The sequence below is a fragment of the Octodon degus genome, unplaced genomic scaffold, assembly GCF_000260255.1.
Source record: "Octodon degus isolate 3935 unplaced genomic scaffold, OctDeg1.0 scaffold00044, whole genome shotgun sequence".
Classification (NCBI taxonomy): Eukaryota; Metazoa; Chordata; class Mammalia; order Rodentia; family Octodontidae; genus Octodon; species Octodon degus.
The window spans coordinates 12,753,250-12,769,468 of record NW_004524620.1 but is presented as its reverse complement, the minus strand read 5'-3'; the positions used below and the strand labels follow the sequence as shown (position 1 = coordinate 12,769,468).

General features: G+C 49.7%; 1 protein-coding gene across 1 annotated transcript in view; it reads right to left on the bottom strand.

Annotated features, from left to right (window-relative positions):
• Adamtsl1 (ADAMTS like 1) overlaps window positions 1-16,219 on the bottom strand; it is a 996,797-nt gene that overhangs the window by 127,597 nt on the left and 852,981 nt on the right. Inside the window, exon 17 of the mRNA XM_023715857.1 lies at window positions 12,644-12,854. Coding sequence (XP_023571625.1) covers window positions 12,644-12,854 — 211 coding nt within the window. The remainder of the gene's footprint in view (window positions 1-12,643; window positions 12,855-16,219) is intronic.

The following is a 16,219-nucleotide window of genomic DNA, read 5'->3' as shown; positions in this document are numbered from 1 at the left end:
GGCGCAGGGTAGCAGGAAACTCTATTCCTTATTTTTAATCTTTATTAGTACAATTCGTCATACACGTTGATCGATTTCATCATAGAGAATTTGCATCTGTACACGATGTATCTTAATTATTTCCCGTGTCTTTCTCTCCCCCCAACTCCCCCCCTCCTTTGTTTCCATTTCTTCCTCCCTTTCCTACCCCGCCCACCTGCACCTGATCTTCCTGCTTCCCGTATCTGGCCTCCGCTTCGCTCCTTACTTACCCTTTCGGTTTCTCACGCAAGAGAAATGATGCGACATTTCAGCTTGTGCGTCTGCTTTATTTCGCTTAGGATGACCGCAAGGCGCATCCATCTTCCTAAAGGTGACTCATTTATCCCCCTTTATGGCACAGCAGCACTTCGCCAGTGCAAATACCCTTTCTTTATCCATTCATCCGTTGATAGGCTGCATTCACTTAGCAGCATTTAAAACGTACTGATGCTGGGCCGGCCAGACAGCTCAGTGCACTAAAGCGCCTGCTTAGGCAGGCGCAGCAGCCGGGTTTGATCCCCGGCACCACTTGCCATGCTGGCCCTGCCCCTGGGGCACACTGTGAGAACAGCTGGGCGTGGTGCCACATGCCTGTAATCCCAGTGCTTGGGAGGCTGAAAACAGAGGATCACTGTGAGTCCGATCTATATAGTGAGACCCTGTAGATCCTGTACTAAGTGCATTACATTTCCGGAAGGACGGCTCCAGGTACAAGTTGTCTTTAAATGACTTCCTAGGCAATTGTCCCCCAAATAACTCTATTGTGCAGCTAAAGCTGAGAACCATCTTTCCCAATTAGTGCCCTTCTACTATCCCTAGTGACATTAAAATAAACATGGAAAGGAAACTCCGGGGCTCCGAGAGCCCCCTGCATGGCCGGAGGCAGCTGTGCACCACCTGCTGGCCTTTGTGAAGGGCTGGAGGTCACAGAAACATTGAAGAGCCATGGTGGGAAAGCTAGCAACTTGGCTCATGACCTTGTGGTCCTAGAGACTTTCAGGTGGTCTCGATATGGTGAACCACCTTTTTATGCAGTCAGAATTTTAAAAGTTTGGGCCGGCGTGATAGCTCAGAGTCTAAGGTCCCTGCTCAGGCAAGCTTAGGGAGGAGCAGAAGACCGTGGTTTGGTCCCCAGCACCACATGCAGCACAAGCCCTCCCCTCAGGTGGGCTGAGCCAGGCAAAAAATAAAAAATTAAAAAGTTCACAATCAAAATAACCTTACTGAATCTAATAGGGGAAAAAGGTGAATTTTCCTATTGCTAGCATCAGGTAGCTACCTTTGGAAGTGTACAAAACTGGCAAAGCCATCCTGTGAAGTAGATCTTATCCCATGTTACAGATAAGGAGCTGAGGTGTGGAGACACGAAGCTACGCCTCACACGAGGCCATTGGGGCTGGAACTGGTGTGCAGCATCCACCAAACTCCGCCGCCCACTGGCTCCTGGGACAGCGGGAGCAGCCCGAGTGCAGGCTCTCTGTGGCGGCGGCAGGTCTTCTCTGCTCACAGAACCAGCGGGAGGCCCTCTGGCTGGTAAACGCGCGCCACGGGCCAGGGCCACTAACACCCGTGTTTCACCCGCCAGAGGGCGGTGCCCCGCCGTGCAGATCTTAGCCTCTTACCCTTAAGACCATCACTGCCAGCCAGCCTAGAATCTAGGTTGGGGACCAGTGTTTTAAAATAGTGACACTGCTGACCCTAGAAACTTGTTCTCCGTGAGGTCTCTGGTCTCTGAGTTGCCGAGCTAACTCTGAACATAGCTTCTAGGCGGTGTCTGCAGCGAGGATGTGTGGCAGTCTGCAGGGCGTGTGTGGTGCGTTGGATCCAAACAGCCACTTTCCAGGGCTTCTCTCGGGTCTTCCGCCCTTGATAAGGAAAAGCATCTCGGAGCCTCAGACCTTTGGCTTTTCTGTGGCTCTCTTGAATGACTCCTTGGAGTCATTATTAGAGAAACACACTTTTATTTTAGCTTTTCTGTAGGTGCAATTCAATAAAATATTAAAGAATTTCACTTTAATTCATTTGGGACCACACTGCCTAGCACAATGCCCTCTGTTAGGGTAAGGCTTTGGCAAATATCTGTAGCATTGATTTAAAGTTAGGACTTAGGAGACATTTAAATTAGTGGCTAAGAATTGCCCTTAATTAGAAAAACCCTTCCTGTAACTGTGGATAACGAAGGTTTTAAAATTAGTTTTTACAGACTTTTGCAAGACTTCTGAGGTTCAAATTACTGTTAGCTTTGTTAAGTTCTTCTTTCTAACAATCTGTTATGTTTTAGTCATATAAGTTATGGCCTTCTATTATTCTGTCTTCAGAATTCTTTTATAACTAGACAACTAGCTGTGTGGATTACTGACTTCTCAGGACTTGCCAGACAGGGACTGTGTTCTCTACAACATTTTCCATTCCATGAATTGCTAAAATTTTTCCATGAATTTAATATAATTTTTTGAAGCCACAATTATCTGAAAGAAATAACTTTATGGTGACAAAAGGTTTAATCTTAAGCTTTCACTTCTCTGTTATGTCTACCTAGAATGTAGGTCAGCCTCTCGCCTTAAACGCATCTGAAGTGGAGCTCTTGGCTCAGCCCCTCCAGCCTCACTCCCTGCTCCTCTCTGCACCTGCCGCAGCTGTTTACGGGGACTGCCTTTAGGACAACAACTTACCAGTGGCCTGGAGTTCCCACACACGTCCCTTGGAACTCGATTCACAAGCGAATATTCAATTTGCCTCTCAAAGGAACCATCCCTCCAAAATAAACAATGAACCAGAACACTACCGTCTCCTGCCTAGACTTCCGCCCAGCTTCCTAAATTCCCAGTGCTGTCATCTGAATGTCTGGGACATCCCTTTTGTCACCATTCAAGTGATATTGAAGTCCTGACTTCCAAAATGACATTAGGAAGTGGTAGTGGTGAGGGTGGCCTTCAGGAAACCTATCAGATCATTTATGGGGAAGATTAATCTTTCATAATAAAAAAGGCCTCTGAGAGTTGCCTTACGCTCTCATCATAGGAGAGCACAGCCAGAAGGTGCTGGCTACGAACCAGGAAGAGGCCTCCCCCGACAGTGAGCACGTAAGCATCTGGGCCTCAGTGGGCGCCCAAGCTGCAGAACTAGAGAAGTCAACTTCTGGGGTCCCCAAGCTACTCAGCCTATTCTGCTATCGAAACCCTGATGGGTTACAATACTGAATTCCAGTTTTTCACGCAGCTCCGGATGGTGTGGACAAGGTGACCATTTGGAGAGAGCGCCGGGCCTCTCCAGGTGCTGCTGGAAACCCCACTGGCAAGCACAAGTAGAGGGCAGAGGGGACTGAAGCTGACTCCAGTTGTCCTTATCTGTCAGCTCCCGGGGCACTGGCAGCCGTCTAGAGCTGCATCGCCAGCCTCCTGGGGTGGAAGGGTAGCCAGCGTGTCAAGAAGGCCAGTGGATGATGCTCCGCGTGTGGCCTGAATCCCCCACGCCGGCCAAGACACAGCGGCAGAAGTGCTGCTTCCGAAAGCATAAATCAGACCTCCAAGTTCCCACATGCTAAGGCCCTCAGTGCTTCCCTCTTCTAGTTGGAATAAAATAAAAACTCTAGCCCTGCAAAGCCTGTTGTTCTTGTCCATGTTCTGACAGAACTTAAGAGTCTGTGTGACCCTGAACTGCTCCTTTGTTGGATACACATAAATGTATTAAGTATCAGTCACAGGCCACCCCTGGTCCTGCCTAGGCCAAGGCACAAAGGAGTAGGAGAAGGCTTGTGCGCCCGCCCGGGAGCCCAGCTCTTACAGCTCCCCTCGCCCGAGCCGTCCAGGCGGACCTGTTAGTGGCTGCCTGTCCCGCAGTCTCGCAGAGCCTGCTTTCCCCACAGCGCCCGCATCTGCTCTTCTCTCTACTTGCACTGTTTTTCTCTTAGCTCTGCACACTCCTGAGTGTTTCTAATTATTCATGTTCAATTTTCACCTGCATAGAGAAATCATCTCTATCTTCCTAACTAGAGAAGCCGCTGGTTTCTATGTAATTGTCTCATTTTACTGAGCTCTTATAAATAACTCTTGTCTCTCAGAAACTCCCATCCATTACCCCACTAACTACATTCAGGGAAAGATTTTGCTTTTCTTCCTAGTCATACTAAGTGTTCGAGATTTGCATTTGAAGAGCCTCTGTGAGGCTGACATTACTCCCTCTAAATCGCAATCTCCCTGCTCTTTTCCTTCAGTGGGGGCTGAGCCCAGGGCCTCTGTACTGAGCACCATCCCGGGCCCTTCTAGATGTTGAGCCAGGCGGCGAGGATGCCCCGGCTGGGGTGTGGCTGGAGCCCCTCCTGGCTCAGCCTCCCAGGGCGCTGAGGCTGCCTGTGCAAGTGCTGTGATACATTTTTAATGAGACTTTAGGGTTGAATGAATCTATCTCTGCTTTTCTTTCTTCCAAACATCTTCTTTCTTTAAAAACTAATGGCTTGTTTCCAATGAAGAAGAGGTCAGAACATGAGCTGGCCAGCGAGCGACAGTTCATGATGGGTTCTGGAGACGCGGGACCCCTCAGTGATTCACAGATACTTACGGTGCTGAAACTGGAATATAAAAATACACTCCCCCAGGGGAGCAGTGACAGGTGGCTCATTAAGCCATTATTCCCTACACTTTAAAACGAGATCAAATCACCTTTCCCCGACCCATTTGATTACAATTCACACTCCAACTCCCTGTAGGTCCTGCGGAGTTCCTGAGGCATGAGGGGCTGATCTCCAACTTCATTACTTGGTGTCTGAGATTTTAGGCACTTCACTATTGGTGCTGGATTGGCAGAAATACAGAGCTTTTCAATGTTTTATAGCCCAAAATTCTTTTCCTAATATTTTATGAGGTACATGGGCTTCTGTTCAGTTTGAATAAATGCTGCAAAAATAAACTAGGAGCTGAATCTTAACAGTTTTCAGATTAAAAATGTTCACTTAGCTTCTTGTGAATTTGCCAGTGAGGAAAAATGTAGGCTAATTTTTGCTCTCTTTCAATTTCAGGAAGTGGACGATGAAAATAACTTGTCTTACGTTAAGGAAGGGTGGAGATGGAATACAATGGTTCTCTAGGGTGACCACTCCCTGAAAATAGCAAAATAGCACAACTGGGTTGTCAATTTATAGACAGGGCCTGATTTAAGGATAGACTCCAGATAATTCTCACAGAGCAGTCTGTGCCAGCACCACCCCTGCCCTGGGTGCACAGACGCTCGCTGTTCAGGGCTTTGGCCACGTCGCTTCCCCCGAGCAGTGTCCTGCCACTCTGTGCTCATGCAGGAAGTCCCCAGGCCTCCATGACGGCCACGCTCTTGGCTCCTCTCAGACTGAGTCACCCCAACCCATCCCAGCCAGGACGGGCCCCTTACTTCTGTGAGGGCTTGTCACCCATAAGTGACACTTAGGGTCATGAGACACACACAGGATTGCAGGTGTTTTGAGAAAGATCGTTTACTCATCTTTCTATTGCCCAGTGCCTCCGTAGGGAAAGAACATGCTCTCCATGATGTGTGTTGAAACAGATGTTTCCGAGGTGCAAACCACCCCGCTGGCTGCCTGGCCGGCCATCCGGGTCTTACCAGGCTGGGTGCCACAGCCCGAAGCTGCCACTCAGGGCGTCAGCAATGCCGGTCCAGCAGTCCACACACATGACAGCGCCAGCTCCGTGAGCTGGCGGGGCGCTGCTCCTAGCTGCTTACCCTGCCCTCCTTCAGAGGTTTCCCCACTGAGTTGATGGCAATAAAACATGCTTCCATCAGTTTTTCAAAGTTGCCAAAGGTAAAGCTTCCAGCTAGGGAAGGACCCAAAGTCTACGGGGACTTGGTTCACATCCTGAAATTCCCTGGTGAGAGCGAGGCAGGCTACGAAGAAGAAAATGTTTGAAATAGAGCAGCAGCCAAAGAAATTTAATAAAACTAAATGAAAAATGTTGTCTTTCTGAATTACCATTTAAAACAATAGTCTAGTATAAAGAAATAAAACTTTGGTGTAGGGTATTATTTTTAAATATATGCAATAAAAGTAAATAACAAAAATAATATTTATAGTGCATGTATTAGCTGCCATGTGTGCTTTATGATATAAAGTTATGGGTATATTATTCATATAAGAAAATAAGAAATACATAATAAGAAAAGCACTTAAAAGTTTTGTCTCTATACAGAAATACAGTGATGCAGGTGACCTATATTTTTATTTTATTTTTTATTTTTTATTTTTTTTTTTGGTAGAACCGGGGATTGAACTCAGGCCCTTGCGCTTGCCAGGGAAGTGCTTATTCCACTGAGCCATCTCCCCAGTCCATATATTTTTAGAGATTTTCCCATGATACATGTGTTAATAAATCCTGCCTCTACGGATATTTTTAAGGGTTGCATCTTGGTAGTTTAATTTTCTGATATCTGAGTTCATTCCCTTGGTTCAAGCCATACTATGGATCCCAACACAGTGACGCTTAGTTTCTGTTTTTAAGGCCAACTTTCCAGTTTGACATAATACACTGCGCTTACAGCTTCTAACACTTCACTCTTTGTTTCATTCACTTATTTGTTCTCTTAGCAAACATTTGTTGAGTACCTGCTAGTTCTGAGTGCTACATCTGGACCTGGGGTTTAAGATGCCTGGAAAGTGGTTACTAAGCAGCAGGCATGTGCGGTCCAAAGTGGGAGAAACACTGAAATGTGTAGCTCAGTCTTGCAATGGAAAGAAGGCGGCAGAGTGCAACTGAATACTTACGGGAAAGTTAGGGGCGGCTTTACAAAGGAGGTGGCCAGGGACTGCCCAGGGACTCGGGACAAGGGGCAGAGTCTAGCTATGTGCACCGCCCAAGGTGGCCAGCAATGTGGCAGTGTCCACCGCCTAACTCAAGTCCCTCCTGAGCCAGGGCAGAGCGTGCAGAAGGCCAGCAGCTGGGAACCGAGCCTCTGGGGAAGATGGAGGGAGGCCTTGGAACAGCCCCGACGCGGTGTGCATTGGGAAGCGCCCACCGCTGAGCTAGGGCTTAGAGAAACAAAGAAAGGCGAAGACTGGGCTCTCACTGAACAGAAGTACTAAGATGAGGCAGAGCTTGTACTCTGATTAGCTGGTGGGTTGTTATCATCTTGTTCTTTATTGTCAGTTGAGCTTTCCTAACTCTGGAGGACAAGCCGGGCACGGAGGCCCTTTTGGGTTTCTGAGTCCTCTTGCACTGTGAAGCACAGGCTCCCCTGGACTGAGCTCAACCAAAGAACACTTTCTGTTGATAAATAGGTACGAAAACAACCCACGCGTGAGATTTGACTTTGGGTCTGTTTTGCTAGGCTTAGGGCTTTAAGAAGAGAAACAAGGTCCACTTCCTTATGAAATGCACTACCACAGTGAGTTAAACGTCTTCATAGGGTTGTCTAACCCTGAATGCAAAAATTTTAAATAAATATGGCCTCTACTTATGTTGAGGTATGTTGCAGTCTGTGGAATACCCACACTGGATTACCTTTTTCTGAGCGCATTCAGCCCTCTCATTTAGATCAAAGGTATCTCTCAGTGTCTGTGCACGTGTGCTTAAATACAGAAAACGAAAAATTATTTCCCAAATGTTCATAGTTACCATTAAAATTCTCATTTTTTCTTAAGATTACCAGTAGAGATTCTACGCTCACAAACTTTTTAATATGGCAAGACCAGATGCATTTGGATTCTGACACTGACAAAAAATTTATGGGAAAATGTCATTCTAGTCAAAATTTTAAGCTGGGGTGGGGAGAGACCTAGAGGGTGGCAGGCACATTCTGTCTGGGCACAGATGTGTGCAGTCTGCACATGCCGTCCAGGGACATAACCCTCAACACGAGACACATGCACACGGGCAGATAAAGTCTGCTCCAGAGAAGGCTAATTCGTTTTAGTTTGCTGTGCAGCATCATCTGTTCTCCTCCCTCCTTCCCTCCCTCCTTCCCTTCTTGTCCTTCTTGCTTTCTTACCCTCCTGCCTTTCTTTTTCTACAGCATCTTGCCATGTAGTCCACACTGGGCTCAAACTCACTATGTAACCCAGGCTGGCCTCGAACTTGTGGTGATCCTCCTGCCTCAGCCTCCCAAGTGCTGGGATCATAGGCATGTGCCACCATGCCTGGCCTTTTTCTTTTTAAAAAATCTTTTTAAAATTTAATTTTTAGGATAAATATAAATGACGAAATCCAACTTACAAGATGCCAAGGTCAGGGAGTGGGGAGGCAGCGAGGGCCAGGAGAGCGAAGGGCCTTGTGCTGCTGAGCCTGAAAGCTGAGCCAGGCCCCAGCAGAGTAGTCAGGAGCAGGAGAGCACATCCCAAAAGGTACCTTCCCTCGGGAATCTGTGGACATTACCTAATACAGCAAAAGGGACTTTGCTTGAGGTGGGGAGACCATCCTGGGTTACCCTGGCGGGCCTGATGTAGCCCAGTAGTTCTTTTTCTTTGTTTCTTCCTGCAGTGGGGATTGAATTCAGAGCCTGGCAGACACACGCATCCTCAGCCCGCTTATTTTGAGCCCCGGTCTTGTTCAACTGCTTAGAGTGGCCTGAAATGGGTGATACCACTACCTCAGCCGCTTGTGCCGGTGGGGTCGGCTGGAGGAGTGTGTCACCATGCCTGGCTGGGCGAGGCTCCTCTCCAAGGGGTCAGAGTGGGCATGGGAGGGCGCACTCTGTGGCTGAGGCGAGGGAGAAGCCAATGAGCAACAGGAAGCCGGAAAAAGTAAAGTAAGATTCTTCCCAGAATTTCTGGAAAAAATAATAGGGCTGCTGACTTTGATTTAGCCCAAACTGACTGCCAACTTCTGACCTCCTGGGCTGTGAGAGAGTCAGTGTCTTCGGTGCTCAGCGACAGTGGCCATGGAAAAGGGAAGGGCTGGCTACCCGCCCCGAGCGCGGGCCGTGAGCAGTGTGTCTTCCTTCCACGCAGAATGCTTAGGCTACTGCACTGCAGTTTAGCACAGTTTGGAGGGTCTTTATTGGGAAGGTCTTTTTTTTTTTTTTTAACTATTTTCTTTTTTTGGACCCAGAAATCAAACTCAGGGCCTCACACTTGAAAGGCAGACGCTGCACCCCTGAGCCCCTACCCTGGCCCTCTCCACAGTTCTACAGTGCAGCGCAGGCCTTGTGGGAGGGCTGTGCTGTGCAGAGCCGAGGGCGCAGGCTTCGAGCCCACGGACCTTCCTGTGACCTGGGCAAGCCCAGCCTGGAGCTCAGCCTGCACCCAGCAAGGTGCCTCCTTCGGGAAGCCCAGGGGTCTCATCTGGGATGTGGGGATCGTATTAGTAACCACTGCCCTGGGGGTGCGGGCTGAGGGGCCAAAGCTCGTCAGGCGCCCAGAGCCCAGCTGGAGATGCGGCAATGCTGCTGCTGTCACTACTGTTAGAGATTGGAGCCGTGGCTGCTGGCACACGGGGCTCTGTGAGGGCCTCCGGCACAGGTGCCCTGCCTGCACCGCCCCTGCACTCTGTGTACCTGCCCTGGGCACAGCAGGCTTTGCCCAGCCTTATGCTCCACCTTACTGGCCTTCCTAGAAAGTACCTGTCCTGGGAAGGCCCGAAGCCATGCTGGGAGCAGGCACGACAGAGCAGGTGGCTCTCTGCTGGCTGCGGCCGCAGGTAGAGGGTGACCAGGCCTGACTGAGGCTCAGGGTGCCCCTGGAGCATCTCCGCAGAGGATGTCATGAGCCAAATGTTTCAGACTGCCGCTGTCACAGGCCTGTAAACCCTGCGCAGGATGAGTCCTTGCAGGTGTGAGAGCATTCGCTGGTAGCCAGCAGCCAAGGTGAAGTGGCAGGGGGCAGGGAGTGTGCTGATCGCTGGCGGAGATGCCACTAGGTCAGCCACTGACTGGCAGCAGCGTGGAGACTGTCTCAAAGACTAAAGAATAAAATTTGCATCTGACCCAGCTGCACTTCTCTTTTCTGGAGAGGGGTCAAGACATCAGACTTCTTCCCTTTCCAAAAGTGCCTAGTAATTGACAATTTTGCCTAACAAGGCTTAAGAAAAGGAGTAGGATTCTAGAAAACAGTGGAAGAACAGTTACACTTTCTTCTGGCTTGAGAGATTCCTGCAAGTGGCCAAGGATTCCTGTATTTGCACCAGTCATTGGTGGCTTCCACATTGTGTTCCTTGTCTTTCGTCACGTTTGAATATTTTTCATAATTATGTGTCAGAAATAAAGATGTTTTTAAAGGTCCTATTAAAGTTTGGTCACACTAAAGTATAAAGTCAGCACTCCCGAAGGGTTCGTGCTAGCGGAAAGAAACAGAGAAGGCTTTCAAACGGAATCCTGTTTCCGCAGGCCACAGGCACGGGGCGGCGGCAGCTGCTGTGTACAGAGGCGCTGCAAGTCCGGAAAGCACCACAGAGCAGGGCACTATTCAGGGGCGCAGACGCAATGAGGAGAGGGTGGCACCTCACAGAATTCTGTGGCTGGGACAACATGATGGCCCACACCCTAAACGAACACATGGGTACGATACAAAGCAGAACTTCAGAATTTCTGGTCCAGCGGCATGATCCTGGCCAAGACTAACCAGGCGCAGTGGCGTCACTGCGCCACACGAGCTCCGCGAACGCTCCGCAGGCCCTCAGCTGCCCAGCAAAGGCGCAAGGCCACAGGGACCTGGCTGGGGCCACTTCTAAATTTGCTAGTTGTGTGAATCTCACTTTCCTCAAACCTACAAGGAGGAAAATAAAAACTGGCTTTCACGAGACCACGAGACTGCCATGTTGACTTCAGCTTAGCCTGCAAGACAGCAGTGGCTGAGGTGAGCGCTCGGAGTGCGCCGCCGCCTCTGGGCTTCCAAGGCTGCCTGATGAATTCAGCGCCATGTATTTCGGCTCTAAAGGAAAACCCAGTCGATGTCTGTTTCTAGCTGCTGTATACTTCTTTACAAGGCCATTTCTCAGGATCTTCCCGAGATTCGGTTCCAGGACCCGAGTCCACAGATGCTGAACTCTCTTATAATTTATAAATGATACGGTGCTTGCATATGACTTACTCCATACACTTGAAGTCATCTCTGGATTACTTAGAACTTACAGAACACAACGTAAGTGTTGTAAACAGTCATTCCATTCTGTAGAGAACACAGGACAGAAGCCCACGCGTAGACGCAGCCACCGTAGAGCGAACTTGGCAGCACCGAAGGTGCACTCAGTGAGCCCCGTCAGTGAGCCGCAGATGTGGGGACGAGACGGCGCTGAAGGCACGCCGGCGCTTTGTGCCCTTGCTACCAGTGGAACCTCTGGGGGCTTCACTAAGCCGCAGTGCCATGACGCACTGGGAGAAGGACCCCAGAAGGACGGGGAAGGCCCGGAGGGCTCTGGACGGCGGCCTGCCTTCAGCACCGAGGCAAGGGCGTGTGAGGCGCTGGCCTCTCGCCTTCTGAGTCAGAAGAACATGAAACTTACTCTCCTGCTGTGACACTCTGGAGAATAAAATTCAGTCTCAGCCGACCAGGGACACACATGCCTTCTACCTTTCAGGCTTACTGTTTTTGACTTCTGTTGTCATTTTAAAGCAATTCTGGTGTCCTAATGGGGTGCAAACTGCAAACTCAGATTCCCCCCATCTAAAACCTATGTGTTCAAAAAGCAGTTGTAAAGCTTGGTAAGTATACATTAATTTAAGGTAGGATGTAACAGTTGAGTAGCTGTTTTTATTATTATAATGTATGTGTTAGTGTATGTTAGCAAACATCCTTTTCATTTTTTGAGGGACAGATAATATGGTCTCTGTCACAACCACAAAATTCTGCCCCTGTAGTGTAAAAGCAGCCACAGACCACAAGTGGCTACGTTCCAATAAAACTTTATTTGTAAGAAAGGTTGGAAGCTAGATTTAGTTTGTGGGCTGCAGCTTGCCAAGCTCTGCTTTCACTCAGTGGCTTCTAGATCTTTAGAATTCACATAATCAGGAAAACAAAACAAAGCAAATATTTGACATTTGCTCAGGATTTCTAACTTGTTTAAGTAATGATGGCTAAAAAATGATTACCTCATTTCTAGAATTTTAAATAGCAATGACTAGAAGGTACATAAAATCACAACAAATTTAGTTTTATGAAAAAACTTACCATATTCCACACAATTTTCCATGTCCTGGTGAAAGCTTTATAACAAATTTGCTTGGGTTAACAGATGAGTATTTGAGCTGATTTTGGAGATCGCTGAGGTATGGTACAGGACAAAGACTAGGGGGCTGGGCTTCGTGGTTCACACCTATGACCCTGGCACCCTGGGAGGCTGAGGCAGGAGGATCACAAGTTTGAGCCTGACTTGGGCAACGTAGCCACTAGGCAAGACATTCCTCACATGAACAGCCTGGGGTACAGCTGCATGTGAAGGGTCTGGGTTCAAGTCCAGGATCCTTGTCCTCAAAACCAAAACCAAAAACAATGACAACAACAAAAAAAACCAAAACCCAACAACTGAAAGAATAGGCTTTTTGTAATTCAAAGTTCTAGATTTGAATAAGCTCAGGGTACGAGTACTAACAAGGGGGATGAGAAATCCTTGAACATTCCTTTAATGGGGAAAAACTACAGGCTAAGAAGCATCTTCACTCTTTAGTCATTCTTATAAACAAAACTCCAACCCCAAGGACCCTCCTCACTTACCGGCTGCCATTGCGCGGGGTACCAGGCTGGTGGGCAGTTGGAACGGTTGCACACCTGCACGGTGCTGGGCTTGGGGCCGCGACACAGCTCATCCTCCAGGATCACCATCTCATTCGTCTCTCTGGAGAGCAGGTGGGAGCAGAAGACGTCCCTGGTCTGCAGCCCAACCCCGCAGGTGAAGCTGCACGGACTCCAGCGGCCGGCTTCCCACCTGCGAGCAACGAGGAAGGGACAGTCAGCTCTGGCAGAGAACACGCGCTGTGCACGCAAGTGTCGCCTGCAATACCCGAAGTTGTGCCCCAAGGCGGCTGGTGAGGTCTGTCCCAAGCCTAGCACCTCTTCCCTCTTCATACTGCCAAATGCACTTGGGAAAGCGTGGAGCACCCAATGCTGACCTGTAAAAGTCACCAGTGACGGTCACCATCACATCTGCTCTGATGGAGCCCCGACACCACATGGCAACCAGGGTGGAATGCTGGACCAGGCATAAGTCCCGGACATACATAGTTTGGACGTGACACACTGAGTAGCGGGCTTGGAGCAGAAATCGTTCTGCTAATTTCTGTGGCCTCCATTCTTAGTGAGACTGAAAAGTTCATGCTTGCTACCCCCTGGCTTCAAAGTGAAAGGTCGCTGGCTCTAACTTCCCTTGTGGCCTCGGAACGTCTCTGTCTTATGTATAAATATCGTCACTGCCTGGGGCTGGATAATGGGACAGCAGTGGGGGCTGCCGAATAGATGGGTCTCCCCGAAGGGAAGCGACTGGGGCGAGCGGCTCATTATCCGGACATAGAAGATCACAGATGAGCTATATGTGTGAATTGGTCACTTCCAAAAGCACACTACATGGAGCTGCAGGCCTGTAAGCCACCCCGCAGCGCCTGCCTTTGCCATGGTCTCCACCACGAGAGCGGGAGGACAGCTCAGCCACCTGAGCCAGGAGCGTTCTCTAGTGATCAGCTTTAGAAGCTGCATTATAAACTGAGGCACAAACCTACACACAGGAGTTAGCCAAGAAAATTATGGCAGTAGATTCTATGGCAGCTAAGACTGCCCAGCTTTCCTAGCCAGCTCAGAAAAGAGATTAAAAATCTTTGGGCTTAATGATTCTCATTAGCTTGACAACCAGACACATACTCTGTTCCTTTGGTGCTGATATGTCCCGCTTGGCCACCGCTGTTTCCAACACTGCCTTTTCAGCTACATTACGTGCAAGTGTACTGGTAACAGGTTACTCTCAAAGTTTCACTATTGCTTCATGGCTTTAACTTTGTCTTTATACAAGCTATACCCCGATTTGGAATACATTTTGCTCTTTCCTTACCCTTCAAAATTTCTTCCACTTTTGCATACTCAAGTTTGATTTGTACTTAAAAGACTAAGTTCCGCCCTGTTCCAGAAACTGGCAGTTTTCTCAAATGTGGTGCAGTTGTTCTGTGCGGTGGGGGCCTGCTACCGTGCAGCTCTCCTGAGGTAGGGCCCACATTTGAGTCAGTCCTGCGTCACGGTTGGTCACGGCGCTTTCCAGGCACGGTAGACAGCCAGCACCTGCCTCATCAGTGAGGAAGGGGGGAAGCTGCCATCGTGGAGCACATGTAGGCACGTGGCCTCACCCCGTCACTTCTAGACATGCAGGTTCCGCTGATTTTGCGTTTGAAGGGAGGGGAGCGCCTACATGGCCGCCTTGCCCAGCACGACGTCAGTGCCCACGTAAGCCCGAGACAGTATTCACGCTTTGCAAAGCTGAGCACGGAGCTCGGAGGTAGAGGGCTGCCTGCTGGGACCAAGATGCCACCTCCAGTGCCACAAAAACTATGATATAAAACAGAACAGAAATCTAAACTCGAGTGTATGTGACTTCACGGCTTTGTCCTTCTTACTCTACTGTGTCACCTACAGGAAATAGCTTTGTACTCTGCTGAGGGCATCTGCAACATTTTAAATAAATACAAAAGGGAGTCTGTTTCTCACAGAAGGCTGGCGGATTTCCACACACTTCTCCTAGGTTCAGGTCTCTCACGTGACTAAGTCCAAGCTTTAAAATGCTGTGAGGCTTTTTATTTTATTTAGAACTTTGCTTATTTTTACCTGGTAGGCATAGCTTCCCTTGTATTATTTTTTTCTGTTGTAGAATAGCAATCAGAAAATTGATCAGAAAACTTTAAGTATGCTCAGTGTTTGTAAACTAAGGTACCCCCCCCCAAAGGCGCTACATGTAACGCTTTAGCGCAAGTGTCACGTTCTCTTTCATGTGCTTTACATCCCTGCTTACTCAAAGAACCGAACAATGTTGAATAAAAAAAATAAGTAGAAACATGAAAAAATAAATTCTTGGCTGCAACCTCAAAAACAGGTTGTGATGCTGACGTGGCTTTAAGGGGCGCGCGCACCCCTGGCCACGCCCCGCGCCGCTGACCCCCTTCCGGTTTTGGGCATCACGGGGACCCTGTGCCACCAGGCAGGCGCTGCTGAGCTAGCACCCCACGGACCTCCCTTCTGCACCCTGCACCTTCGGCGTCTAGGCCTGGACCTAGAGGCACCTTTCCGGCGACGAGGATGAAGCAGAAGTGACGCCGCCCGCGCCTTCCTAGCTCACGCAGGCCACCGTTTCCACTCACGCACAGGCTCAGGAAGCCAGCCCCCTGGCCAAGGGACAGCCGGCCACTCGAGGGAGTCCGCTGCGGAGAGCTGCGGCCTGCCGCTCGCGTGTGCGGGCCACCTCCAGACCCGGCCCCCGGACCGAGCCCAGCCTTGGGGTGACCGCAGTGTCCAGAAAGACCCCGAGCCGAACCGCCTGCCCAGGCTGCCGCGAGCTGCCTGCTCACACCAACTGTGAGCGCAGACGTGATGGTTGTACGAGGAACGCGAAGTATGCACGACTTAAGGAACCCAATAAAAAATAGACACAGGAAAGAGAGTAGACTTTATGGAGATGAGAAGGGGACCCGGGGTGGACGACACGGGAGGAGCGGAAGGGCGGGGGGCGGAAGGCTCAGCATGCGCTGCGCGCAGACCGGCTCCCCTCGACAAATGCAGGCCGCATCGCAAACACACGCGGACTTTAACAAAACAAAATCCATAGCAGCACTATTCCTCATAACCCACACTGGGCAAAACCTCGAATGTTCTTTTTAACTTCTTTCTTTCCTCTAAGCCTTTCTTTCCGCTCTGTGGAAACCTGCTTGTAATAAAGGCTGTATGAAATGACAGGTTGCAGCTAATGCCCTGTACTGTCAGGCCTGGCTCTGCCGAGCTCCAGAGTAATGAACCCTGGCCAAGGATGGGCAGGGGCCCGGGGCTGTCCAGTAGCTGGAGTTCTCTTCCTGCCCTCTGGCGGCAGCAGCTATGGCTGGGTCCACCGTCATTATTGCTGCAGTTCAGACATCAGGCCTGGCTTCCTGCTTCCCCTGCTTCCCCAAAGGTACTGCAGTTCCACCCAGGGCCCACACAACTGGGCCGGTCTGGGCTCCCCACTGGCCTTCAGCCGGCTGAGCATCTCCAGCCAGGAGTCACTGTGCAACAGCAAGCCCACTCGTGCCCCAACACTAACAGCTTCAGGAGCCAGAGCCCGTGCTG